This window comes from Balaenoptera borealis, assembly GCF_965194805.1.
Source record: "Balaenoptera borealis genome assembly, chromosome: 4".
In the NCBI taxonomy this organism is placed as follows: domain Eukaryota; kingdom Metazoa; phylum Chordata; class Mammalia; order Artiodactyla; family Balaenopteridae; genus Balaenoptera; species Balaenoptera borealis.
Window position 1 is genome coordinate 89,301,061 of NC_138861.1, and position 27,410 is coordinate 89,328,470.

The 27,410-nt window shown below is 35.1% G+C and overlaps 1 protein-coding gene across 8 annotated transcripts in view; it reads left to right on the forward strand.

The window, feature by feature from the left end:
- Positions 1–27,410, forward strand: part of ARAP2 (ArfGAP with RhoGAP domain, ankyrin repeat and PH domain 2) — a 201,764-nt gene that overhangs the window by 143,884 nt on the left and 30,470 nt on the right. For all 8 annotated transcript variants that reach the window (XM_082390417.1, XM_082390419.1, XM_082390418.1 and 5 more), the window contains 2 exons: positions 9,064–9,192; positions 19,160–19,299. In XM_082390417.1, the coding sequence (XP_082246543.1) occupies positions 9,064–9,192; positions 19,160–19,299 (269 nt within the window). The remainder of the gene's footprint in view (positions 1–9,063; positions 9,193–19,159; positions 19,300–27,410) is intronic.

Consider the following 27,410-nt stretch of genomic DNA (forward strand, 5'->3'; position numbering starts at 1 on the left):
CAGAAGTTTAAGGACAACACCTGTTATTTCAGGTGGAAATGAATAGTTCTCTATTTAACAAGGTAGGCCAGGTTTAATTCTGTGGACAAGATTTTAAACTATTGAGAACATGATTTACCTAGCAAAAGAACCACCTCCAGACCTGTTAAATAACTACACTGAATTTTCAGCAATTTTAATGCTAGAGATAGTGTGCAAATGAGTTATTTCTAATAATGCCCTAATGCCAGCTGACTTACATAGCATAAAATCTATCATGACAGATGGTTGTAAATGTAACTATTAATAAAAACTTGTTTATTTGTAGGAATTTATATTCCAACAACGTTTGATGACTCAGTCCATTTTTCCTGCCTCTTCTTTCTTTTATAATTGTATCATTTGACAGTCTAACGATTTAAAATATTTATCTTTTCAACCCATTTTTCAGCTCTGTCATTAAGCAGGAACTTGGATCTTCAGGATTTTCATTCTCCTGTAGTATTTCATACTATGAGACTGATGTGAAAAACATACTTGGCTAATTTTTTGCACATCTATATTTATCTCTATGTCTGCTGTGATATATTTCAGTATAACTAAGAGTACTTCAGAACTATCACTATTGTATCTACTTGTAATGGTGACCCTCTTTAATATAAATGTTCTGATATTTGGAAGTCTCATTACAAATTTAATCTTGTAATAAAGGAGAGTACGCTCTTATTTCAATACAGATAGTTTTGCAGTTAAGAGTATCATTCCCACTGCCAAGCCAACTGCAATATCATCAGTTTCTCTACATATGGGATGTTGAAACTACCTTATTTCCTTACCATCTTCTCACTAAGGATAGGAAAGTAAAGGAGAAAGTGTGAACTGAATTGTTTTTCACTTTGCTTATATTACCTTATTTAGTCCTCAGAAATATCTTGGTGAGTTGATACTTTTTCCCCAAAATTACATGTGTGAAAATCATCATGGGGAGGTTTACATATTTGTCCAAAATAAAACCAAGTGTAGTAGTTATGATTTGGGGCTGTAAAGTCAGATACATTTGAGAGTCAAATCTTTGTTCCTTACCAGCTGTTTGGCTTTAGGCAAGTAGTTGAACTTCTCTGGGAGACCAGTATTACGGAGAATGTGATATATTTGGTCTTTTTTACTTGTGATTTTATTACCAATTAAAATAGCATGGGTCATATACAAGTGTGATGCTATTGACATACGCTTTGTTGTTTGTCATTAGCATTAATTACTACTTTAACCAAAAACAAAAAGCCAAGTAGTATTCGTTTTACATATAAGAGGGTATGAAAGAGCTGAACTGACTTATAAAGGCTATGGTACCAGGAAAGTTACATCAACATCTTCATGTTAGAGCGTATGTTCTTCTATTTCAATTATGCTATTTTCAGTGTACTGTGAAAAGGCTTGAATTTCTTTTTTTCTCAGCATATGCTTCTGTCATAACATTTTATTAACTGACTGGCATATTTTGATCAGCAAAACACTTTCCTATGAAACTTTGATTGTAATTTTAAAAGCCTGTGATTTTTTTCTTAACTCTATACTAAGAACTTGTGATGTATTTAAAAATATGCTTACATAAAACAGATGTATATGAATGAGTATTTATCAAGGAGAAATCTTTATTTTTTTAATTTTTAAATTTTAATTATTTTTTTTACACAGCAGCTTCTTATTAGTCCTCCATTTTATACACATCAGTGTATACATGTCAATTCCAATCACCCAATTCATCACACCACCATCCCCACCCCCCAAGGCTTTCCCCCCTTGGTGTCCATATGTTTGTTCTCTACATCTGTGTCTCAATTTCTGCCCTGCAAACCAGTTCATCTGTACCACTTTTCTAGATTCCACATATATGCGTTAATATACCATATTTGTTTTTCTCTTTCTGACTTACTTCACTCTGTATGTTAGCCTCTAGATCCATCCATGTCTCAAAAGATGACCCAATTTCATTCCTTTTTATGGCTGAGTAATATTGCATTGTATATATGTACCACATCTTTTTTATCCATTCATCTGTCGATGGGCATTTAGGTTGCTTCCATGACCTGGCTATTGTAAATAGTGCTGCAGTGAACATTGGAGTGCATGTGTCCTTTGAATTACGGTTTTCTCTGGGTATAAGCCCAGTAGTGAGATTGCTGGATCATATGGTAATTCGATTTTTAGTTTTTTAAGGAACCTCCATGCTGTTCTCCACAGTGGCTGTATCAGTTTACATTCCCACCAACAGTGCAAGAGGGTTCCCTTTTCTCCGCACCCTCTCCAGCATTTGTTGTTTGTACATTTTCTGATGATGGCCATTCTGACCGGTGTGAGGTGATACCTCATTATAGTTTTGGTTTGCATTTCTCTAATAATTAGTGATGTTAAGCAGCTTTTCATGTGCTTCTTGGCCATCTGTATGTCTTCTTTGGAGAAATGTCTATTTAGGTCTTCTGCCCATTTTGGGATTGGGTTGTTTGTTTTTTTAATATTGAGCTGAATGAGCTGTTTATATATTTTGGAGATTAATCCTTCGTCCATTGATTCATTTGCAAATATTTTCTCCCATTCTGAGGGTTGTCTTTTCATCTTGTTTATGGTTTCCTTTGCTGTGGAAAAGCTTTGAAGCTTCATTAGGTCCCATTTGTTTATTTTTGTTTTTATTTCCATTACTCTAGGAGGTGGATCAAAAAAGATCTTGCTGTGATTTATGTCAAAGAGTGTTCTTCCTATGTTTTCCTCTAAGAGTTTTATAGTGTCCGATCATACATTTAGGTCTCTAATCCATTTTGAGTTTCTTTTTGTGTATGGTGTTAGGGAGTGTTCTAATTTCATTCTTTTACATGTACCTGTCCAGTTTGCCCAGCACCACTTATTGAAGAGGCTGTCTTTTCTCCACTGAATAGTCTTGCCTCATTTATCAAAGATAAGGTGACCATATGTGCATGGGTTTATCTCTGGGCTTTCTATTCCTGTTCCATTGATCTATATTTCTGTTTTTGTGCCAGTACCATACTGTCTAGATTACTGTAGCTTTGTAGTATAGTCTGAAGTCAGAGAGTCTGATTCCTCCAGCTCCACTTTTTTCCCTCAAAACTGCTTTGGCTATTCGGGGTCTTTGGTGTCTCCATACAAATTTTAAGATGATTTGTTCTAGTTCCGTAAAAAATGCCATTGGTAATTTGGTAGGGATTGCATTGAATCTGTAGATTGCTTTGGGTAGTATAATCATTTTCACAATATTGATTCTTCCAATCCAAGAACATGGGATATCTCTCCATCTATTTGTATCATCTTTAATTTCTTTCATCAGTATCTTATAGTTTTCTGCATACAGGTCTTTTGTCTCCCTAGGTAGGTTTATTCCTAGGTATTTTATTCTTTTTGTTGCAATGGTAATTAGGAGTGTTTCCTTAATTTCTCTTTCAGATTTTTCATCATTAGTGTATAGGAATGCAAGAGATTTCTGTGCCTTAATTTTATATCCTGCAACTTTACCAAATTCATTGATTAGCTCTAGTAGTTTTCTGGTAGCATCTTTAAGGTTATCTATGTATAGTATCATGTCATCCGCAAACAGTGACAGTTTTACTTCTTCTTTTCCAATTTCTATTCCTTTTATTTCTTTTTCTTCTCTGATTTCCATGGCTAGGACTTCCAGAACTATGTTGAATAATAGTGGTGAGAGTGGACATCCTTGTCTTGTTCCTAATCTTAGAGGAAATGCTTTCACTTTTTCACCATTGAGAATGTTGTTTGCTGTGGGTTTTTCGTATATGGCCTTTATTATGTTGAGGGAGGTTCCCTCTATGCCCACTTTCTGGAGAGTTTTTATCATAAATGGGTGCTGAATTTTGTCAAAAGCTTTTTCTGCATCTATTGAGATGATCGTATGGTTTTTTTTCTTCAATTTGTTAATATGGTGTATCACATTGATTGATTTGCGCATATTGAAGAATCCTTGCATCCCTGGGATAAATCCCACTTGATCATGGTGTATGATCCTTTTAATGTGCTGTTGGATTCTGTTTGCTTGTATTTTTTTGAGGATTTTTGCATCTATATTCATCAGTGATATTGGTCTGTAATTGTCTTTTTCTGTACTATCTTTGTCTGGTTTTGGTAACAGGGTGATGGTGGCCTCATAGACTGAGTTTGGGAGTGTTCCTTCCTCTGCAGTTTTATGGAAGAGTTTGAGAAGGATGGGTGTTAGCTCTTCTCTAAATGTTTGATAGAATTCACCTGTGAAGCCATCTGGTCCTGGACTTTTGTTTGTTGGAAGATTTTTAATCACAGTTTCAATTTCATTACTTGTGATTGATCTGTTCATATTTTCTATTTCTTCCTGGTTCAGTCTTGGAAGGTTATACCTTTCTAAGAATTTTTCCATTACTTCCAAGTTGTCCATTTTATTGGCATAGAGTTGCTTACAGTAGTCTCTTAGGAGGCTTTGTGTTTCTGCGGTGTCTGTTGTAACTTCTATTTCATTTCTAATTTTATTGAGTCCTCTCCCTCTTTTTCTTGATGAGTGTGGCTAATGGGTTATCAATTTTGTTTATCTTCTCAAAGAACCAGCTTTTAGTTTTATTGATCTTTGCTATTCTTTTCTTTGTTTCTTTTTCATTTATTTCTGCTCTGATCTTTATGATTTCTTTCATTCTGCTAACTTTGGGTTTTGTTTGTTCTTCTTTCCCTAGGTCCTTTAGGTATAAGGTTAGATTGTTTATTTGAGATTTTTCTTGTTTTTTGAGGTAGGCTTGTATAGCTATAAACTTCCCTCTTAGTACTGCTTTTGCTGCATCCCATAGGTTTTGGATCATTGTGTTTTCATTGTCATTTGTCTCTAGGTATTTTTTGATTTCCTCTTTGCTTTATTCAGTGGTCTCTTGGTTATTTAGTAACGTATTGTTTAGCCTCCATGTGTATGTGTTTTTAACGTTTTTTTCCTTGTAATTCATTTCTAATCTCATAGCGTTGTGGTCAGAAAAGATGCTTGATATGATTTCAATTTTCCTAAATTTGCTGAGGCTTGATTTGTGACCCAAGATGTGATCTATCCTGGAGAATGTTCCGTGTGCACTTGAGAAGAAAGTGTAATCTGCTGTTTTTAGATGGAATGTCCTATAAATATCTATTAAATCTATGTGGTCTATTGTGTCACTTAAAGCTTGTGTTTCCTTATTAATTTTCTGTGTGGATGATCTGTCCATTGGTATAAGTGAGGTGTTAAAGTCCTCCACTATTATTGTGTTACTGTTGATTTCCTCTTTTACAGCTGTTAGCAGTTGCCTTATGTATTGCGGTGCTCCTATGTTGGGTGCATATTTATTTATAATTGTTATATCTTCTTTTTGGATTGATCCCATGATCATTATGTAGTGTCCTTCTTTGTCTCTTGTAACATTCTTTATTTTAAAGTCTAGTTTGTCTGATATGAGAATGGCTACTCCAGCTTTCTTTTTATTTCCATTTGCATGGAATATCTTTTTCCATCCCCTTACTTTCAGTCTGTATGTGTCCCTAGGTCTGAAGTGGGTCTCTTGTAGACAGCATATAGATGGGTCTTGTTCTTGTATCCATTCAGCAAGCCTGTGTCTTTTTTTTTTTTTAAACAAATAAATTTATTTTTAAAAAAAACAGTAAAATAAACAGTATTCACAGAAGCAGTAAATTCATATTCTGTTTCTACTAAGTTTCAGGGAATTCTGTTTCTTTATTTTGTGCATTATTATTAATGATAACCATGGTATTTGTAAGTCATGATGTTATCTCTTGGTATTGAATAAATGTGATGGTAACATCAGAAAAAACAAACTTATCCTGAAAAAAAGACATTTGGGCTATAGCAAGCCTGTTCATGGACTTAGGCATAATAACATTCTTAATTAAGTCTCTTAGCTCAAAGAGGTATGCTGAGCAACATACTTGCCCTTTAGAACGTACCAGGATGTCTTTATATCTCTATATTACTTTTATAAATAACATGAGAAAAAAATGAAGATATTTCCATTTTTATTTTTAAAAGGTACATAAAGGAGGGTCCAAAGGAAGTCTCCAAATGAGACCAACAAACTCCCAAATCTGTGTGTAACTCTCAAAATTTCTGAGTCAGCAATTAAATATTTGCTTTAAACTTTCTATTAAAGTAGAATAAAAAAGAAACACAGCACAACTTCTATAGGGATATCAGGATACTCATAACAATAAATCTGGCTTGGTATAAACATGACTATTATTATATTTTCTCCCCTTCCTGGGAGACATAGCCAAAAATGCTTAAATTAACCCCAAGATGGCAATAGAAGTATAACCTGGGCCGTCAATTCAATTTGTACTAAACATTGATTTATCTGCAACTAAATGTTAATTTCTTTCCTTCCAGTTCAGAAATACACCTTTAATAATTTTTCATTAGCTTGGAAGAAGCCTGTGTCTTTTGGTTGGAGCATTTAATCCATTCACGTTTAAGTTAATTATCGATATGTATGTTCCTATTACCATTTTCTTAATTGTTTTGGGTTTGTTTTTGTAGGTCCTTTTCTTCTCTTGTGTTCCCCACTTAGAGAAGTTCCTTTAGCATTTGTTGTAGAGCTGGTTTGGTGGTGCTGAATTCTCTTAGCTTTTGCTTGTCTGTAAAGCTTTTGATTTCTCCATCGAATCTGAATGAGATCCTTGCTGGGTAGAGTAATCTTGGTTGTAGGTTCTTCCCTTTCATCACTTTAAGTATATCATTCCACTCCCTTCTGGCTTGTAGAGTTTCTGCTGAGAAATCAGCAACCTTATGGGAGTTCCCTTGTATATTATTTGTCATTTTTCCCTTGCTGCTTTCAATAATTTTTCTTTGTCTTTAATTTTTGCCAATTTGATTACTATGTGTCTCAGCGTGTTTCTCCTTGGGTTTATCCTGTATGGCACTCTCTGTGCTTCCTGGACTTGGGTGGCTATTTACTTTCCCATGTTAGGTAAGTTTTCGACTGTAATCTCTTCAAATATTTCTCGGGTCCTTTCTCTCTCTCTTCTCCTTCTGGGACCCCTATAATGTGAATGTTGTTGTGTTTAATGTTATCCCAGAGGTCTCTTAGCCTGTCTTCATTTCTTTTCATTCTTTTTTCTTTATTCTGTTCTGCAGCAGTGAATTCCACCATTCTGTCTTCCACGTCACTTACCCGTTCTTCTGCCTCAGTTATTCTGCTATTGAATCCTTCTAGTGTATTTTTCATTTCAGTTATTGTATTGTTCATCTCTGTTTGTTTGTTCTTTAATTCTTCTAGGTCTGTGTTAAACATTTCTTGCAACATCTCGATCTTTGCCTCCATTCTTTTTCCAATGTCCTGGATCATCTTCACTATCATTATTCTGAATTCTTTTTCTGGAAAGTTGCCTATCTCCACTTCATTTAGCTGTTTTTCTGGGGTTTTATCTTGTTCCTTCGTCTGGTACATAGCCTTGTGCCTTTTCATCTTGTCTATCTTTCTATGAATGTGGTTTTTGTTCCACAGGCTGCAGGATTGTAGTTCTTCTTGCTTCTGCTGTCTGCCCTCTTGTGCATGCAGCTATCTAAGAGGCTTGTGCAAGTATCCTGATGGGAGGGACTGGTGGTGGGTAGAGCTGGCTGTTGCTCCGGTGGGCAGAGCTCAGTAAAACTTTAATCCTCTTGCCTGCTGATGGGTGGGGCTGAGTCCCCTCCCTGTTGGTTGTTTGGCCTGAGGGGACCCAACACTGAAGCCTACCCGGGCTCTTTGGTGGGGCTAATGCTGGACTCTGGGAGGGCTCACACCAATGAGTACTTCCCAGAACTTCTGCTGCCAGTGTCCTTGTCCTCACGGTGAGATAGAGCCACCCCCCGCCTCTGCAGGAGACCCTCCAACACTAGCTGGTAGGTCTGGTTCAGTCTCCCCTGGGATCACTGCTCCTTCCCCTGGGTCCCGACGCACACACTACTTTGTGTGTGCCCTCCAAGAGTGCAGTCTCTGTTTCCCCCAGTCCTGTCGAATTTCTGCATTCAAATCCCACTAGCCTTCAAAGTCTGATTCTCTAGGAATTCCTCCTCCTGCTGCCAGACCCCCAGGTTGGGAAGTCTAATGTGGGGCTCAGAACCTTCACTCCAGTGGGTGGACTTCTGTGTTACAAGTGTTCTCCAGTTTGTGAGTCACCCACCCAGCAGTTATGGGATTTGATTTTATTGTGATTGTGCCCCTCCTACTGTCTCACTGTGGCTTCTCCTTTGTCTTTGGATGTGGGGTATCTTTTTTGGTGAGTTCCAGTGTCTTCCTATCAATGATTGTTCAGCAGTTAGTTGTGATTCTGGTGTTCTCGCAAGAGCGAGTGAGATCACGTCCTTCTACCACGGAGAAATCTTTAAGATGTCATAAACTTCTTGCTTGTTGGCCTATTATATGAACAATTAATGTATAATATTGCTACATAATGTTTCTGATTGATATTTCCACTAATAGTTAAACATAGATTACTCAGTACTGTTTGATAATGATTATCTTATGTTCTCTGTTGAAGTTATCTTTTATAATTTCATGTAAATTGACTGTATCAGCTATAAGTTGTTCACTAATGTTGATCACAAATTATGCTAGTCTTGTTGGGAGAAACAAAGGGTTTATTTATGTTATTACTTAGTACTGGACAAGACTAATTTTACTAGTCCTTTTATAATTATTATTTGCATATGCAAATACACAGCTTTCCATAAGCAAACCAGAATGTTGTTTAAATTAAAAAGTAGAGTAACTAATTTGTTGTATGAAAAGCTGGCTATATTTCTGAAATTTTATTTAAAGATTAGTACCTCTGAATTTTTTTTAAATAGTTGCGTAACAAACAAATGTCCCTGCACAGATTTATTTATACAGTAAATTTTATTATGTGCTTAATGCTGTTCCAGGTCTTAGGGTTTCCTGTATGTAGTCCTAGCACTATTCTTGTGTACCATAAGATACAGTCATGCTTATTGTCTTGTACAGAGCTTTCTAAAAGGACTTTTTAAATTTTATAATTAAAAACAGTTAAGATTTTTTTTGTAATTTGATTTGTTTTTGTTTGCAGAGCGCCCTCTTCACTACACAGAAAATGTGTTGGAACAGGTGCTTCGGTGGAGTTCATTAGCTGAACCTGGATCTGCTTATCTTGTGGTGAAAAGATTCTTAACCATTGACACAGTTAAACACTATAATGGTAGGTGCTGTTATTTCACATTGCAACTATGATTGAAAATTCAAGTGGTTAAAGGATAATTATTATGGCACAAGTGTTTTTTGAAAATGTAAAAATGAGTAGCTAAATGAAAAATCTACTGCCATTATTGTTAGAAAGAAGAATATAGACCAAGTGCCAGGGTCATATTTTCCTGGTGGGTAGGACTGTGGTAATAGTTGGTTAATTTGACCATATCAAATTAAAGATTTAGCAGGAATGATTCATCTTTTTAAGGTTTTGGGTTTATTTTATTTATTTGCCATGCTTAAGTGTTTTCCTAATTTTTAGATAGATGGTGAATCATCTTGAATTATAGTTACATTTGAAAGTTCTCTGAGCATTCAAGAATCGCAAGCTCTGAGATTGTGTGCTTGTTATAATTCTCACCTATTTTGCAGTAATATTGGAAAACAAATACAAAATAAATACTTCCAATAAGGATATTTGCCATCCAACTGGGAGAAGACATGTATACATGTAAGGTTAAATAAGAAGTTAGCTAGCACAGGGGATCCATATAAGACAGTCTCTGAACTTGTTTTAGGTATCAGAAAACTTTCATTTTGAAACTTAGATTTTTCTGTTATGTTGACATTATCTGACAGATTAGAAAAAGATTTCCTGCCACACTGTCTATAACCCAACCCCGAAAACAGAGGATTCAAGTTTTATAAGATGAAATTTACCACAACTTTTATAATTCATATTGATAATAACCATTACTATTTATTAATCGGGTATTATGAAATGAACTCTCTGCATACCAAAACTCATTTATAGTTTTTTTTAAAATTTCTCCATGAGTTATATTATCATTTGAATTTTACAATTGAGAAAAGGGAAGCTCAGAGAAATTAAGTAAGTTGCCTCCAGATCACACATTTATTAAGTACTAGATTTGAGTACAGATTGGTTTTACTTCTAATTATTAAAAAAAAAAGAAAAAAGATGGGGAGGTTGGTACAGTTCTTAAATGCGGTAAAGCTACTTGGTATGATTGCAGACTCTCTAGCTAGTAGCCATAAGTCAGCAAGTTCTTAATTGTACCAGGCTAATCTGATATGTTTCTGATTTCATGATAATCTAGCTACTATGACAGACTACAATAGACTAGTTGGCTCATAAACAACAGAAGTTTATTTCTCACAGTGTGGAGACTAGAAGTCTGACATCAGAGTGCCAGCCTGGCCAAGTTCTGGTGAGAGGCCTCTTCCAGGTTGCAGACTGGGGACTTCTTGTATCCTCCCAGGGCGGAGAGCAGAGAGAGGAAGCACACTCTCTGTGACTCTTACAAGGGCACTAAGCCCATTCCTGAGGATTCACCCTCGTGACCTCATCTAATCCTAATTACCTCATAAAGGCTCCACCTCCTAAAACCTGATACCGTGTAGGTAGGTTTCAACATATGAATTGGGGAAACATAAACATTCAGTCCATAACCCTGCCCTTCATATCTTACAATTACACAAAATTATTTTTACAAAATGCAAGCAGTTTAACAGCTTCTATGTCATTCTGGTCTTACTAGCATCTAAATAAACAGAACATGTGTTCTTTTTGCTGTAGAAATTTAGCCTTTTAGACACCTTTATCTTGTTTAACTTCTTTCTTACTCCTACATATGATTTTGGCCACATCCTCTGTATACTGCTCAACGATTGCAATAGAAATTCTCTCATCATATGACTGCTACAAGCATCCCTGTCATAGAGTAGTGATTGTCAGGTGGGGGAGATTTTTGTCTCCCAGGGGGGCATTTGGCAATGTCTGGAGATATTTCTGACGGTCACACTGGGTAGGGTGGTGCTTCTGGTATTTAGTGGTTAGAGACCAGAGATGCTGTGAAACATCCTACAATACACAGGAAGGCTCTTTACAACAAAGCATAATCTGGCTCAAAATGTCAATGGTGTCATGTTGAAAATCTCTGATTTAGATAACCTTTGAAATCTGGCCTAGCTCTTAAATTCTGTTATTCTTTCATTTTAACATTGAGATAAAGGAAACATATTGAGTTTATGAACAAACTCCTGTCTGCATTATGAAATACATTATAGGTTCTCATGGCTTCTTTTCTTTTAGAAAATAAGTCATCTTTTCAGGTAAATTTGAATTTTTTTTGGTGAGAATTTTCCTTTTTCTAACATCCCTCTAAAATGTCTGTTAATTCTCCATGTTGCGAAAACTTAGCTCTTGTTTGAATGCTAGTAGACTGGCTATGTGAATAAAACCAGACAAGAATAAGATCTTAAAAGGCTATAATATAAAGGAAGGTTTTGTGCAGGTGGGCCTGAGGGATAACCCAAAGCAAGGATACCATTAAGTGCTGTATCAGCGATGTTAGATTGAGTGGGTTTAGAGCAATCACATCTGAGTAAAATCTTTGTTGTTTAAGGGCAACAAGAAATGGTCGAGTGACAAACTATAAATTGCTCTACCCACAAACTTGGTAGGAAGATTGGGCATTAAAACGATGCCTCACCTATTGTACGTGTCCCCTTTTGGGGGTTGTGAGTGTGTCCTGTTGTGAAAGCATCAGGCTTCTGTAAGGTCTAGACAAAGCACCTTGCACAAAAACTGGGGAACCCAAGCAGTGGAAAGCAGGCTTACATGACAGTTTCTGAGATTTGGATGAAATATTCTCTAGAGTAAAATGTCAGTAAACTCTTGTGCTACTCTCATACCTCCTGCATTCCTCTGACAGGGTGGGAGCTGTGAAACTTATCACTGCCCCTGCACTCTACCCCCCTCAGCTGGCCAAACCAATATGCAACTTGTTATTATGATAACAGTAGTTCTTTCTACCTGGAAATTATGTCCCTCTGCATGAAAAAAAAAAAGTCAGGTTTTAGAGTAACACCCTCAGGAAATACATTAATTAGACCATTTCATATCATTAGTTATGTACTTTTGGTCAGAAATAGGAGTACCTATGAAGTAAATATTTAACTTTCTTTTTTAGTTTTCTAGTCAATAAAATTTTTATACATGTTTTTCATTAGAGCTTGATTTATATTCAGATTGTCAAAGTAAAATCTCTTTCATTATGGTTGGTTCTGCATCTGTGTGCATTTAGGATTGTCATTTTAAAGAAGGTTTGGCCTATTGTTTGTTTTTAAAATCAACTTCTAAAGTCATGATTTTTTCTTATAGTCGTGTCTTACAGTAACCTGGGGATTCTAAGTACTTCTTATGGGGTACCCTGTGTGATAGATTTTAGGTTGGTTAGGTATTCAGTCTACTTTGTCCCTGTCTTGGCAAATGTCTCCTAAATCAATCACAGTGACCACCTACTCCAGAATTATTGCTCCATTCGTTACATGCACTACTCCTTAAACTTGGGATCTAAAAGGAAAATAATGAAAGTAAATCAAATGTGATTTCTCTGTCAATTTGTTAGCAGAAAAACTGGAATCACTTCAGAAACACATGGCTCTTCACAGCAGAGACGCAACAATGTTAAGGATTTCTTTTCCTTTCTTAAGATTTTCTTATTCTAACCTGGGGGCCAAGTGGAAATTAGCACAGTTTGAAACAAGGCTGGTTGGTTACAACCATACTTTTCTCTCAGCAATGAATAGCTATTGTGTTAATATTTTCTTAAAACATAAAGTAGCACTGACACATCCTTCACACCTGTCTCATCATACCTGATACCTAATTGCCACAAATCTTAGTGTCTGTCTACCTATCCCTATCTCTTCCTGTCTCTCCTTTATCTAACACACACACACACACACACACACACACACACACACACACGACTTGCATTTCATTAATTGCATGATGGTGTTTCTGATTTTATGCAACAAATTATAGGCATATACTTTTGTTTGATACCACCTTCTTGCTTAATGAAGAATTTTATCAAATTATAAGTTTAGGGGTTTGGAGTTGTTTAGGAGTTTTAATTTTCTCAATTTGCTCATTTTATCTCAATAGTTTAAAATATAGACATCACAAGAAGGAATAGACTTTAGAGTCAACCAACACTTAATTTCTGCTCATTCATTTAAGGTAATGAGGAAGCATACTTTACTTTTATAGAAGTATGTAAGAGTAAATGAATTTTCTGTTGCCTCTACTTAAAAATCAATTCTGTGTTTTTCAAAAGCAGCATTGTATTTCTGAGAAGCATTTTGGGCTATTGTCACTATTGTAATGAGGAGTTAACTAACTTGAAAAGAAAAATAATAGTCTGAATTTCTTTTCTACCCCATGGATTATGGCTGAGACATTGAGATAGGGAGAATGAAACTTCATTTAAATTGCCATTTAGACTTTGTCATAGCTAATCATATTAGACCATCTTATATTATCCTTATCTCATATTAAGTTTCAACATCTCTATCACAAGTTAGCCATAAATTTATAGCTTCTATAAGGTTCCAGAATAAATAACTTTTTGTTGCAGAAGTCTTATTTTAAGCACTAAAGTTCTTTAATATTACCCCAATAGAATGTAATACAACAGAATCAAGTTTTAGTGATCTCAATGAGGAAGAACTACTTTTAAGATAGAAGATGTAACTCAAATGAAGATTTGTGTGAGTTTCTAAATTTAGATTGCCACATATGACAGATGCTTTGGAATTAAATTTACATTAGAATAGAATAGTTCAAAATGCAACTGCTTCCAGCAAATTCAGACCTGGAAAGCTGAGCCATCCACTATCGACTGACTTAAGAAAATAAAGGAAAATTCCAGCAAAAATAGTATGAGTTCATAAATCATAGTCTAGCTGAAATAATTTATATTCCACTCCCCATCATATCTTTTTAAATCCAAAGATGTGTAAAAGTTGAAGGTAAGACCCAGTCCACTTCAAGTGGAAGTATTTTCTCGGAAATTGATGATAGAAGAGAAAAGTAGTGTTCTACTTTCTACAGTTTGCTGCGTTGTCAGTAAAATGGCGTGGAATCTCTGGCACTTTTCTAGTCAGTCCTCCAGTAGTAAGTATATTTACAATTTTACTGCTTAAGGATAATCTAATTACAAAAGGATGTTATAAGGCTGCTAGTTCTATTAAGCATTGCTTCTTCAATACAAGTAACAAAGGAAAATATACTGGGAATCAGGGCGGGGGGTGGTAATATTTGACTTTTCCTAGATTACTTTAAAGCAGGTTTGGTTTCTACTCAGTCGTAGAACTAAATTTTACTAAATACATTTTGAGTGAATGTCATGCAGTGAGTGAACTATATCAAATTCTGCTTCCTCCAAATTATAAAGAATATATGTGTTCTATATAATCAATATCAAAGGAAAATATGGATAATTTTTAATTTGGAAGAAATTTCTAGATTTCAGGCTGCAAATATTGCCAAATATCACTTGGTTGTGGCACATTTTCAAGAGGATGTCTCATGAAAACTGCCTGTCTCCTTCAGCACTTAGAGTACATGCGCAGGGGTGGAACTTGGTTTTTCAGATAATGTACAGGCCTGAGAAAATAGTCTTTGCCAGCAAAAGAGGAAGGGAGACACATAGAGACCATGGAAAATAGACCCATTTGTTTTATATTCCCTTTTCATTTCTCAGATCATATATAAGAGATAAATTGTTCATAGTTACTATGCATTTACTTGGCGCCAGATGCTGGGCTGATGGCTTTGCATACACCATGTCATTTAATCTTCCTAGCAGTCTTAAGGGGTTTTTCACTAGTACTCTCTAAGCCTTTTATAAATGGAGAAACTTGGACATGGAGACGTTACATAACTCCCTCAAGGTGACCTGCTGGTAAGTGGAGGAGCAGATTTTAGTTTTTAAAACTCTTGTAAATTCAGTCTATAAATCACCAGGCCTTTGGAAGGGTAATTTTTTCTATACTGCTTACTACAGACTCTGCAGTACAGAAAAAAAATGATGTCTGTCCTCCATTAGATAAATAAGCAATTACATTCTGCTTGCTATGTGCTAAGCACTCTTCTAAATACTTTACATACCAGATCTACTGGGTGATCACTGTATGAATCCCCATTTTGCAGGTGAGGAAACTGAGATTTAGAGATTACTGCCTGGGATCCAGTGGAGGATGTGGTTGTCATTCAAGCCCAGGTAGTCTAGCTCCAGAGCAAACTCTTAGTCACTGTGCTATGTTACTTCTCACATAGGTTGGGGAGGAAAATTTAAACCCCACAATTTTTTAAAAAGCAAACATGAAATTATTATTTTTTTCAAGATCAGATGAGATCGGTTGCATTCAGGGTGGTATGGCCATAGACTGAAATTCTTATTTTTAAGAGCAAAATTATGAGACAAACATGACTTTTCATGTATTCAATGCCTAAATTTTATCTTAGAGTTTTAAAGACATGAATAACAAGTATGGATTGGAGTAGTTAGAAAAAATCTTCAAGGATGAGTTGGGTCCAGAAGTGGGGGTAGAATTTGTATAGAACCAAGGAGAATGGAATTTCCCTTAGGTTCACTCAGATGATCAACTTCAGTCATGCCACAGAGACACAGATTGGTTTTCCAAACAGTGTATTATGATCAACTGACTTATAAATGAATATCATATTTTAACTTAATAGCTTATGAAGATGAGTAGGAGGAGTCTAGTTTATTTAGTCCTTGAAAAGTCAGGGAAAGAAGTTTAGGCTTTTAATGTTAGGTAAGTAAGACTTCAAATAGTAAAAAAAAAAAAAAAAATAGAGTTTTGGAAAGGGGATTAACATGATAAAACAGTATTTGCATAGCACAAATCTGGAATTATATGGAGCCATTAGAAAAGCAGGACATGGAATTATAGAATCCTGGAGTCTAGGTATTAGGTAGAAAAGTCAGGGGTTAGGGAGATGATATTGGAAAAGAAGTGGAATTGAACCCCATAGAGAAACTTTGAGAGAACAATGGCTGAACTGCTAGCTGACTGGACATGAAGGATAAAGGGGGAATATGTATTCTAGAAATATCATTCCTAGTTTATGTTCCCCCCGCTTCTCTCTCTTTGTGTCTCTCCCTACCTCTGTCTGTCTCTGTCTCTCCTTCCCAAGACCCTCCAAGCTCCTCTACAGATCAGTTATTTTATTGGGATTAGGGGCCACTAGTTAGGAATTACTGTTTTTGTCTAAGAACTTGAGGTTTTTCAAATGATTTGGAAAACGTTTTTTTTTCTTTGGGTGGGGAGATCAGTTTCATAGTCTCAGTAATATGATGTCTGTTCTGTTTAAATAAATAAATTTGACCATTCTGTGTGGTTTCATACATGTACTTTTTAAGGGCTTTTCTAATTAATAACAAAATTACAGCACAATATAACAAAGAATACCAATCTGTTATCTTACCCAGTGTTAACTCTAAAGAACCCTCACTGAACTCAACTGAGCCTTCCTTCCTTGTCCGAGCAAACACCTGGAGGGGGAAAGGGGTTTATGATTCTCTAAAGATAACAGTATCTCTAGATCTTAAACTTTCTCCCCAGGATGAGGTAGAGGGAGTGAAAATACAAGTGTGAAGTACATAGCTTCATCTTGGCCCTTAAGCGATGGGTATTTTTCCTACTTATTTTAACATTGTGTGAGCTTTTAGAAATTCTTCTACGCTCTCAGAATTTATCATGGAACTTAGTGTTTCAACGTTCTTTTTGGTCTTTCCTTCTCCTTAACATATATTCCTCTCAAAGCCTCTTCCCGAGTCCCTTAGTAATGTGTACACCAAGATTTAGCTAAGATACTCAATTACATACGATTTTTTAAAATAAATTTTAATAAATATGCAACCAAAGATGTCAACAATATATTTTTTTTCCTAAGCCTGTTTTCTATTTGACCTGTGAGTGATTTACTTTTAACACTGGACATATGATTATTTCTTATTGGTAAAATTAGAAAGCTTTATTAAATTGAACAAAAATCTTAAAAAAGTATAATCAGAAGGTGTGAATGGAATTGGTTTGGCTTAAGAAATATATAATATCTTTATCTCACAACTTGATTGTAATTTAATGCTCTTAAAATACTTTACCTATTTCTAAATCAATAGTATTATAAATGCCTTCCTCCACTTTTCTGTTCTAAATCAGCTGAATCACTAAGCCCACCCAATGTTTTCTAAATTGCTTACCGTATTTCTTCTATCAGGATATATAAGCATTGTTTGTTAGTCCATGTTTACTCTGTCTCTTACACTGCACTGCAAGTCCAGAAATCATCTCTTTTGAGGTTACTGTATATTATTAGAACCAAGTACATACTGGACTCTTAATATTTCATGAAGAATGAATTGATGTCATATGAATTTTGCTGAATACTACTTTTATATTTTTTCCTTGATCTTCCTATTGCATTAAAATACATCTTCTTTCAAGTCTTTTAATTGGAAAAGTGTTATTTTTAATTTAAATAGAAGTTATTTAGCTATAAAATATTATTTAAAATATTTTTCTATGGAATTAAATATTAAGAGATTATACCAGAAGACAAATTTTAGCAGTGTATTTTTCAGAAATTATTTTAAGGTCACAGACCACCTAAAAAGAACCTATTTTAGTATAACATCGCAATTAAAAGAATGTTATCTGTGACCAGTATGCAGATCATGAAAGCTATTGGGGCTTGTCAGTTACTTTTGTTTGCAGTTAGGATCAGTGATGCGATTAATCATGGGGATTTTTGCTTCCAGGTTGTCATCCCATGCTCATATTTGAGTTATAAGGCACTATTTCAATTTTTTCTAACTTTTGTCTTCTTATACTAACTATTATTGTGAACGTCTGTGTAGTATTTGCTGTATAAGTAAAGGTTTTCCCCAAACCAAGGGATGCTAGGTTTTAGATTAAGAGTTTTTCTTTCTAAAATCAAGTTATTTGTAAATTTTAGAAACTCTGCATGAATATTTAAAAATTGTGTCACCTTAATACCAGGAAATTGCTAAAAGCCCTCATCCTGATATAATGTCTCACGCTTCATCTTTTATGGACATGATCTAATGTGAGGACAACAATCTGCAGGATAAGTGTCATTACTCCTGTTTTACAGGAAAAGCAGGAGTTGACCCCAGAATGACCATGTCGTGCCTACTTGGCTTCAGGTTTCTTTTCTTTCCACTGTTCCTCAGTTCTCAAGTAGGCAGTTGAATACTGTTGGGATTTCAAGAAGAAAGCTGTAGGACTAGAGATACAGTGATAAATTTATTCATGATAAATTTACACAAATTCAACATTTTTTTTTTTTTACCAAAAGCATGATTTTTAATAGAACTGTTGAAATGATTTCTAAGTGTGGGACACTGGTAGTATTGCACGAGCATTATTAGCAGTTTTGCCTTATTTACCCTTACCTGTTTCATAGGAATAGGAATTTCTCTAATGTCTCAAGAATTCCTGGATTCCTGAGACAGGATTCCAGAAAAGATTTCTCTTTTACCTGTGTATTTTGCATTGTTTATATGAGTGCTATTCAAAGAAATAAAATGCAAGCTGAGTATGTAATTTTAAATTGCCTAATAGCCACATTTTAAAATATATATATAAACATATATATAAAGAAACAGGTGAAATTAATGTTACTTGTATCTTCTATTTAAACTCACATATCCAAAATATTATCATTTCAACATGTAATCAGTGTTATAAAATTGTGATATATTTACATTTTTTTGGTACTAATCTTCAAAATATGGTATATATTTTATACTCATAGCACATCGCAGTTGAGACTAGCCAAGTTTCAGATGCTCATTAGCCAGTAGCTAATTGGACAGCATGGGCAGGCCTATGTATTATAAATAGATACAAATAGATCTGGTTACTGGATCTATGACTTATCCAACACTCCCCTGACACAAGGTGTTCCCAGAAATTAACTAGAGGCTTCTTAATGGTAGGAAACAAGTTATTACTTTATATCATCAAAACTGAAAATACAAAAATGTTTTATATTCTATTCCAAATAAATGAAAATGTACCCAGCTTACAAAAGTAAATGTTGTACTTTACAGAGAGGAAGGCCCTGGAAAGTATCAAAGAGGGAGTCTTGAAAATCAAAGAAGAACCATCTAAAATACTCTCTGGAAATAAGTTTCAAGACCGGTATTTTGTTTTACGAGATGGGTATCTCTTTCTTTACAAGGATATGAAGGTATTTAATATATGTAGTATTTGAATATGTATATACTTTTGTGTGAGTGTTAACATTCTTATTTCATGCCTCTCAGTCCTCTCTCTTGGAAGTCAAGGCCTCTAGTAAATAAAATGTACAGTAAGCTGATGATTACTTTCAGCCTCTGGGATATGACATTAATGCACCTAGTAACACAGTAAAGAACTCCATATACGGCCTTTCTGATCACCTCATATATTTTAGGGCAGAGATTGACTTCAGTTCTAAAGAAAAGTCTAATATGCGTTACATAAACTAGCATATAAATCAGCATCTCAGTCAATAAAATTAAGAGAATGTGTCATGCCTTAAGGCAAAAGTGGCTTGAGTTTAGCAAATGGAAATTAATAAAATGTAGAATAAAAAGACAAAACTCAAATGTTAAATCTGATTAAAAATTAAATCTGATTAATATATTTCCTATACTCTTGAATGAATTAACTCGTAATATTGTATTTATTAACTGAATCTTACTGATGTATCCCAATACGTTTGAATTCCCTAACAGCTTTTATTAATGAATTGAGGAATGGAGAGAGGACTTAGAGATGAAAAAGAGGGAGTAGGTATAAGAATATCGAACTTAGCATCAGAAAACCTCAAAACCGCCAAGTTGGTTGTGTGAATAAGAATCTTAAACTGTCATCCTCAATTTCTAGATCTGTAATATGATGATGATAGTATGAGTCCTGCATGCCAGATTGTTGTAATGCTTAAATAAGAATATATATAGAAGTTCCTTTTCAACTGTGAAACATATATATATATATTAGCATGCTCATCAAAACAGCCCACTAAGAATATGAATAGGGAAGTTCCAGTCTGAGAAAAATATATTCATACTACATATATCTGAAAAGGGACTCATTTGCACAATATAAAGAACTCCTCCAAATCAACAATAAAAAGACAACCCAATAAAAATTGGGGCAAAGTATTGGACAGACATCACAGGAAGGAAGACATAGGAATGGCCAATAAGTGGTTGAACCAAAAGTGCTCAGCATCATTAGTTATCAGGGAAAATGCAAATTAAAATCACAAGATATACCATTAGTACAACTAAAATCATAAGAGTGACAACATCGAATGTTGACAAGGACGTTGATTAACTAAAACCCTCATCAATAACTGGTGGAAGGGTAAAATCACACAATTACTTTTAGAACTTTTTTGGCAGTTTTTAAAATTAAGTTATTCATACATCTACCCCATAATTCAGCAACTCTATTCCCAGGTATTATATCCACTAAAGCACTTGTTCAAGAATATTCATAAGCAGCTTTATTTATAAAAGCTAAAAGCTGTAAACATTCTAAATGCCCATCAATAGGAGAATGATATATTCAGACAATGGAATAATATTCAGCAATAAAAATGAATGAATGCAACCACATGGGTGAATGTTCAAATCCTTGCTGAGCAAAAAAGTTTGACACAAAATAGTACCATATGAGTCTGTCTATAAAAGGTCTAAGAAGAGGCAAAATCATTTATGGTGATGGGAGTCAGAAAGTGTTTGCCTATGGTGTGGAGAAGGTTTGCTACTGAAGCAAGGAGATAGGGTCAGTAGGGTACTTTCTAGGATGACAGAAATAAATGTTCTCTATCCAGTTTTGGGTGGTGCTTACATGGGTATATACAGTAACATTTCTACTTCCTTGAGATTCTAGCAATATCCAAGCAATTCTTTTAAATGTGGAATGACAGCAGGACCTAAAGATACTTTTTTCCATTGAATTCTAATATTCGCTTGAGTACATTGCTTGCATATTTCAAGCGTGTGATGCTTCACTATGTTGTGTTTTGGAGATCTATAAAGAAGGACCAGACTAGTAACATCTATTATTTAATACTGTATTGTTACGAAGGAAGAATTATTAAGCAGCTTTCCAAAGTTCTATAGCCCCACTTAGTTGTGGCTTCTACTGAGCTCTCCGCACACGGACCACTGTCCTGTATGTTCCTCCAGCGGGGAAGCCTCCAGGTGGGCAAAAATAAATTTTAGTAGCATCCTACTTAGTGTATCCATTTCATGTTCATGTTCTTCAAGAACAGTGGAATGTCCAGGCAGGGAGCTAACAAAACAGCACTGAATTCCGCAGCCCTTATCCCTCTCTTCAGAGGGCTGTATTATATACTGGAAGTCACACTTTGTTACTCCATCTGATAAACCTAGCAGGGAATCCGTGTGGGTATCAAACGATTGTTATCGTTTATTATCATTTGATATCATTCTTCACTTTTTTCAGTGCAGGAAGGGTGGAGTTTGCAGAAACAGGCATTTAAGAATTTGGGATTATGTGAGCCAAACGCATCAGATTTTAAGGTTCATGAACTGTAGGTTTATGAAAGGAAATGCTAAACTTCACAGCTGATTATTCTAGCCATCTAGAGCTGAATCTGATTGAATTTTGTTTGGTTTTCTTCAATGCGTCACCCACCTTGATCTTCATTAGACTCACTTCCTTCATCCTTGTCCTTCCATTTACATGTTGGTTAATTGTCACTTGTGTAGTTGGATATCTGCTTAGGGTATTTTAAAATCATCATGGACTTTTTAGTCCCATTAAGGAACCTACGCTTCCATTGTGTAGCAACAGAAGGTTGCTAGAAACAACTAGTAGCAATAGAAGTGCAGTCATAATGGCCCCAACTAACATTCAACCCGTTAATCCATAAAAAGCTGAGTTCTATACATTTTGCTTTGATTATCGCACCATATCTTTACAATAATCCTATGAAACTAGTGCTATAGTTATTCCCCCTTGACAGATGAAGAAATGTAGTATACCAAAATATTACATAACTTGCCCAAGATCACTTAGCCTATAAGCGATAGAGTCAGAATTCATTCCCAGGTGTCTATTTCCAAAGGCTTTATGCAGGGACTTACTAAAGAAACAGCAATTTGTATTATTTTGGCTTGGTGTTATTGCTGATGGAATTTTATTTAAAGAGGATAAGTGTTTTCCATTTTAATAGTACCAAATATTTTCAAATATGACACTTTACACAATTCAGGTTTTTTATAATGTTTTTCCCCAAGCTGATGTAAATTTTAAAACCTGCCACAAGTAAGCCTGTTCATGGAGAAATTATTTTTTTAAGATGAAATGATTTTGTAGTTGAGCAAAGAATCTCATCCCTTAACAGAATGTTTTTAAGAATTTGTATCTTTTTGAAAGGATCATCCTGCTTAATCTAAAATAATTCACACAAACTGGTAGACAGTAATAGTATCGAGAGCTTGCCTGAAAGACAGTGTTTCTTTTTTTTGACATTTGCAATTTTTTCCCGACGTTTATTGAAGTATAATTGACAAAAATTGTATTTATTTGTTATACAATGTGATGCTTTTGATATACGTATACATTGTGACATGATTACCACAATCTAGGCTAACTAACATATTCATTACCTCACAGAGTTTTGTGTGTGTGTGTGCACTTGTGGTGAGAACATTTAAGATCTACTCTCAGCAAGTTTCAAGTATACAATACAGTACTGTTAACTGTAGTCGCCATGCTGTACTTTAGATTTCCAGGACCTATTCATTTTGCATAACTGAAACTTAGTACCCTTTGATCAACACCTTCCCATTTCCCCCACTCCCATCCCCTGGAAACCACCATTCTACTCTCTGCTTCTATGTGAGTTTGACTTTTTTAGATTCTGCGTATAAGTGAGATCATATAGTGTTTGTCAGAAGGATAGTGTTCTTTAAAGACAATGAAGACATTTTATTTTTATCACAGTGACCTCAGGTTATGGAATTATAGTCTAAGTGTTTGAAAGTTGTATTTATGCATCTGTCAGAATCAATTAATGCAACTGATATTTTAATTTGCACATTAAGGCAAGCAGATGAGAGACTTATGGTTTTCCTTTAAACTCAAACTACTGTTATTTTCAACACATGGTGTTATTTTGCTGGTTATTTCTTCATGTGTCTGGTCTTTCCCTTTTAATATATTGATGGGCAAGTCACTGGCAATGTTTGCTTTTCAAATGATTTTACAGTAAATAATCAATAGTAAAAATCTCCTAGCTTATTTGAATAAAGATTTGGCTCTGGTTTGACAGTTGCCCTTAATATATGTGTGTTTGTACATATTTAGAAAATGATTTACTGAGAAGGGAGTAGAAATTACAAATTGAAAAGTGTATTTAAAGAGACTGTGTGTTAATTAGAGATAATTTATGAATGCTCATTAACAACGAATTAGGGTAATACACAGGGGAAGATATATTTTGTTTTGAGAGTTTTCTCTGCACAGAAAATGTTAATTAAAATGTTTTCAGACTTGATTTACATAAAAGGTGAGAAGTTTCAAAGAATATTATCATTACACTGTTAATGGTGTGAAAAAAGCAAATGGGGAGGCAGTGGTCGTTAAAAGTTGCATGCACTAATAAGCAAACTCTTCTTAGTAACAAGAATAATTTTTTTAAGCACACTAATTTAATTGGCTCAGTTAAAAATTTTACTTTGAAATATACTGCCTGTAGCAACATACTATACACTTCATAACATTTCAACTTTTTGAAGAAATACTCCAGAAAGTACACATACCAAAAGAGTTGTAATAAACCAACAGTAAAGTTATAATGCCAAAAGAGATTCCTTTTAATAGAACTTTGCATTAGGATCCTTACAGGTCCTATTTATGCTTATTCAGTTTAAAGATTGAAACTGAAAAGGGTTTCTTTCCACCTTCGCTGAACTCATCTTAAATTATGGCATCTGTGTTCTCTTTGGACAGGATAGAATAAAAAGTCATGAGCTGGCATGTCCAGAGTGGCTTGGGAATCAGTTGTATTACTTCAGGCTCTCTATCTATTGCCAACAGTATCTCAAAATAGAGGCAGTCCTGGGCTTATCAATGCCGTGTATAAATAAGACTACTTAGATCAGGCACAGTGCTTCTCATTCTTAAATGTGCAGGTCCCCTCTACCGGTACTACTGGAATTGCAGCCTCTCACCCGACCCTGCTGCTGCCTCCATTGGCACCAGCAGTCTAAGCTTTGAGGAGGGACATTAACCTCAGTTGTAATCCGATTGAACCTCTGACAAAGGTATCCAGGAGTCTGTGCTACTATATACACTCCTACGTTCTCCTCTCCTTGACTCTTTCCTATATGGAAAACTTACTGCATTACAAAGCTACCTCACTGTTCCATATCAGACTTCAAGTGTTATTCCTTAACATTCAGTAAAGCAGCAAGCTAAAAAATCTATACCCCAAAACCAAACACATAAACTACCAGAAAATGACCTTAAGAAGAAGAGGCTTACATGAAGAAAACTACAGAACTGCACTGATAGAAATGAAAGAAAATTTATGTAAAGTCTACTAATATTGATCTATGGACTTCCCTGGTGGTGCAGTGGTTAAGAATCCGCCTGCCAATGCAGGGGACACAGGTTCGAGCCCTGGTCCAGGAAGATCCCACATGCCGCAGAGCAACTAAGCCCGTGCGCCACAACTACTGAGCCTGTGCACTAGAGCCCTCGAGCCACAACTACTGAGCCAATGTGCCACAACTACTGAAGCCCGCCTGCCTAGAGCCCGTGCTCTGCAACAAGAGAAGCCACCGCAGTGAGAAGCCTGTGCACAGCAACGAGGAGTAGCCCCTGCTCACCGCAACTAGAGAAAGCCCGCGCCCAGCAATGAAAACCCAACGCAGCCAAAAAATAAATTTATATATAAAAAACACAAAAAAACACAAAGTCTACTAATATTGATCTATAGGTTTAATGTAATTCTTTTCAAAATCGCAAAGGGAATTATTTTTAGAACTTGGAAAAAATGATTTGATAACTCACCTCAAAGGGTAAACAGATAAGAGTATTTGCAAACATTTTGGGGGACATAAAAAGTAAAATAATTGTCAGGAATTTCCCATCCAACTATTTATTCATACAGTAAAACTAAAATAGGTTAGATAATATCCTGGCATAAAAATGAACAGATAGCATTGGCAACATAAAGTGAGGTAAAAGATGTAACTGTTTATCATAATTTATTTTTGATAAATATGCCATCATAAATGCATGTCTAAAAGAAAGATTTGTTTAATAAATAGGGCTGGGATAATTGTTAACAAAAGTTTTTCAACTTAAATTCTCATCTATACTGTATGTGAAATATATATTCCAGATGGATAAAAGAATTAAAACTTTTAAAATAGCAATCCTTCAAGCTGCATGACCAAGTAATTTAGTATTTATCAGCTATCTGGGAACCCTTTAAACTTGAAGCAATAGCTAAGAGAGTTCAAAAGGAAAGATCAATATATTTGACTTTATAAAAATAATAAAAGTAAACAGTGAGCAATTTGGGTAGACAATTTCATTTAAAAAGATAAGGCAATTGCCTATTTGCTATATAAAGAACGAATGTCAATAAGTAAATAAGTAAATTTTTGACCAAATCAAAACTGAAAATCACTAGTGAATACAGGAATATGTGTTTAACTGTAAGTAAATGTACCCTATCCATTTTGCCAAAATCTTAATCATGTTCCTAGCCTTTGACCCAGTGATTCCATTTCAAGAAATATAGCCATACAGGGGAAAAAAATCCAAAATATTTTTAAAATTATGTACCATGATAATAGCAAAATTATTGATAAGGGTGATTTAGTAGTAAATTCACCATGTAAATTCCAGGCCTTATCATCACCACCACACAGAACACTGGTCACCAAAGCATGATTCCTGATCTTCCTGCTTGCTTTCTTCTCTACGTTTCCTCTATATATTCTCCTAACCTGTTTTCTCCGTGGAAACCAATTTTTAATTTTATAAATATATTTTCCACCCTTTACTTTTCATCTCTGACTTCTTTCACAAAGAAAAGACTTTATAGTAATAGTTTAACATTTATAGAACTTAGGACTTATTTGAGCTACATATTTGCTAAATGGGCTTTTGTGCATTGTCCTAGAGTTCTAATAAGTTGTCTATCTTTCTATTTCTATGAAGCAATGTGCTCTAAATTTGTAATACTAATAATTGTAATTTGCTGTGCACTCAGTATATGGCCAATTATTGGACTAAACCCTTTAAAGGCACTTTTCTTGTTTAATCTCTACAATAACCCTGCACAGTAACCCTTTACTTTCTCATTTAATCTCCATAATAACCATGTGAGGCAGTCGATGTGTTTATTATCCCCATTTACAAACAAGAAATGAGAGCAGAGAGCAGTACTGTGAGGTCATGAGCTGGTAAGTAGCAAGCCAGATTTGCACCCAGGTCTCTGATCCCCTTAGTTATAACTGCTATCTGCCTACCAGATTGAAAAAAAGAGACTTCCTTGAAAATCTTTAGGATGTGGGGAAAGCTTGTTTTAATTATTATTTCCATGGCTATTATCTTTATAAAATCTATTGCAGTCTATCCAGGAATAAATAATAAAATGTTTATGGTTTGATATTAAAATTTTAAATTAGAGTATACTTAAGTTTTGCCTCTGTCAGATAACTTTCCTAATGGTTCAAGGATTTAAATTTTTTTAATATTAATCAGATAAATATGTTGGGATGTATATGGAGAATATATAATTGATCTAGAGCAAATGTAAATTCTTTTTTATAGTCTACTTTCATGATTAGTGAAAATTTTCATTAATAGGGATATTTGAGATAGTTCAGTCTAGCCCTATATAGTTTTGTAGTTCTGAAATCCAAAAAGTACAGAAAATCATAACTCATTTGGTGGAAAAATCTGATCTAAACCAACATGAAGATATTTGTTTTAGTCCATTCAGGCTGCTATAACGAAGTGCCATAGACTGGGTGTCTTATAAATAACAGAAATTGATTTCTCACATTTCTGGAGGCTGGGAGTCTGAGATCAGGGTGCCAGTGTGGTCAGGTTCTAGTGAAGATCTTCTTCTGAATTGTACTGCCTACTTCTCCTCCTATCCTCCCATGGCAGAAAGAGGACGAGCTAGCTTTCTCGCCTTTTTTAAAAGGGCACTAATCCTATTCATGAGGGCTCCAATCTCATGACCTAATTACCGCCCAAAGCTACTACCTCCAAATACTTTCACATTGGGGATTATATTTCAATTTGGGG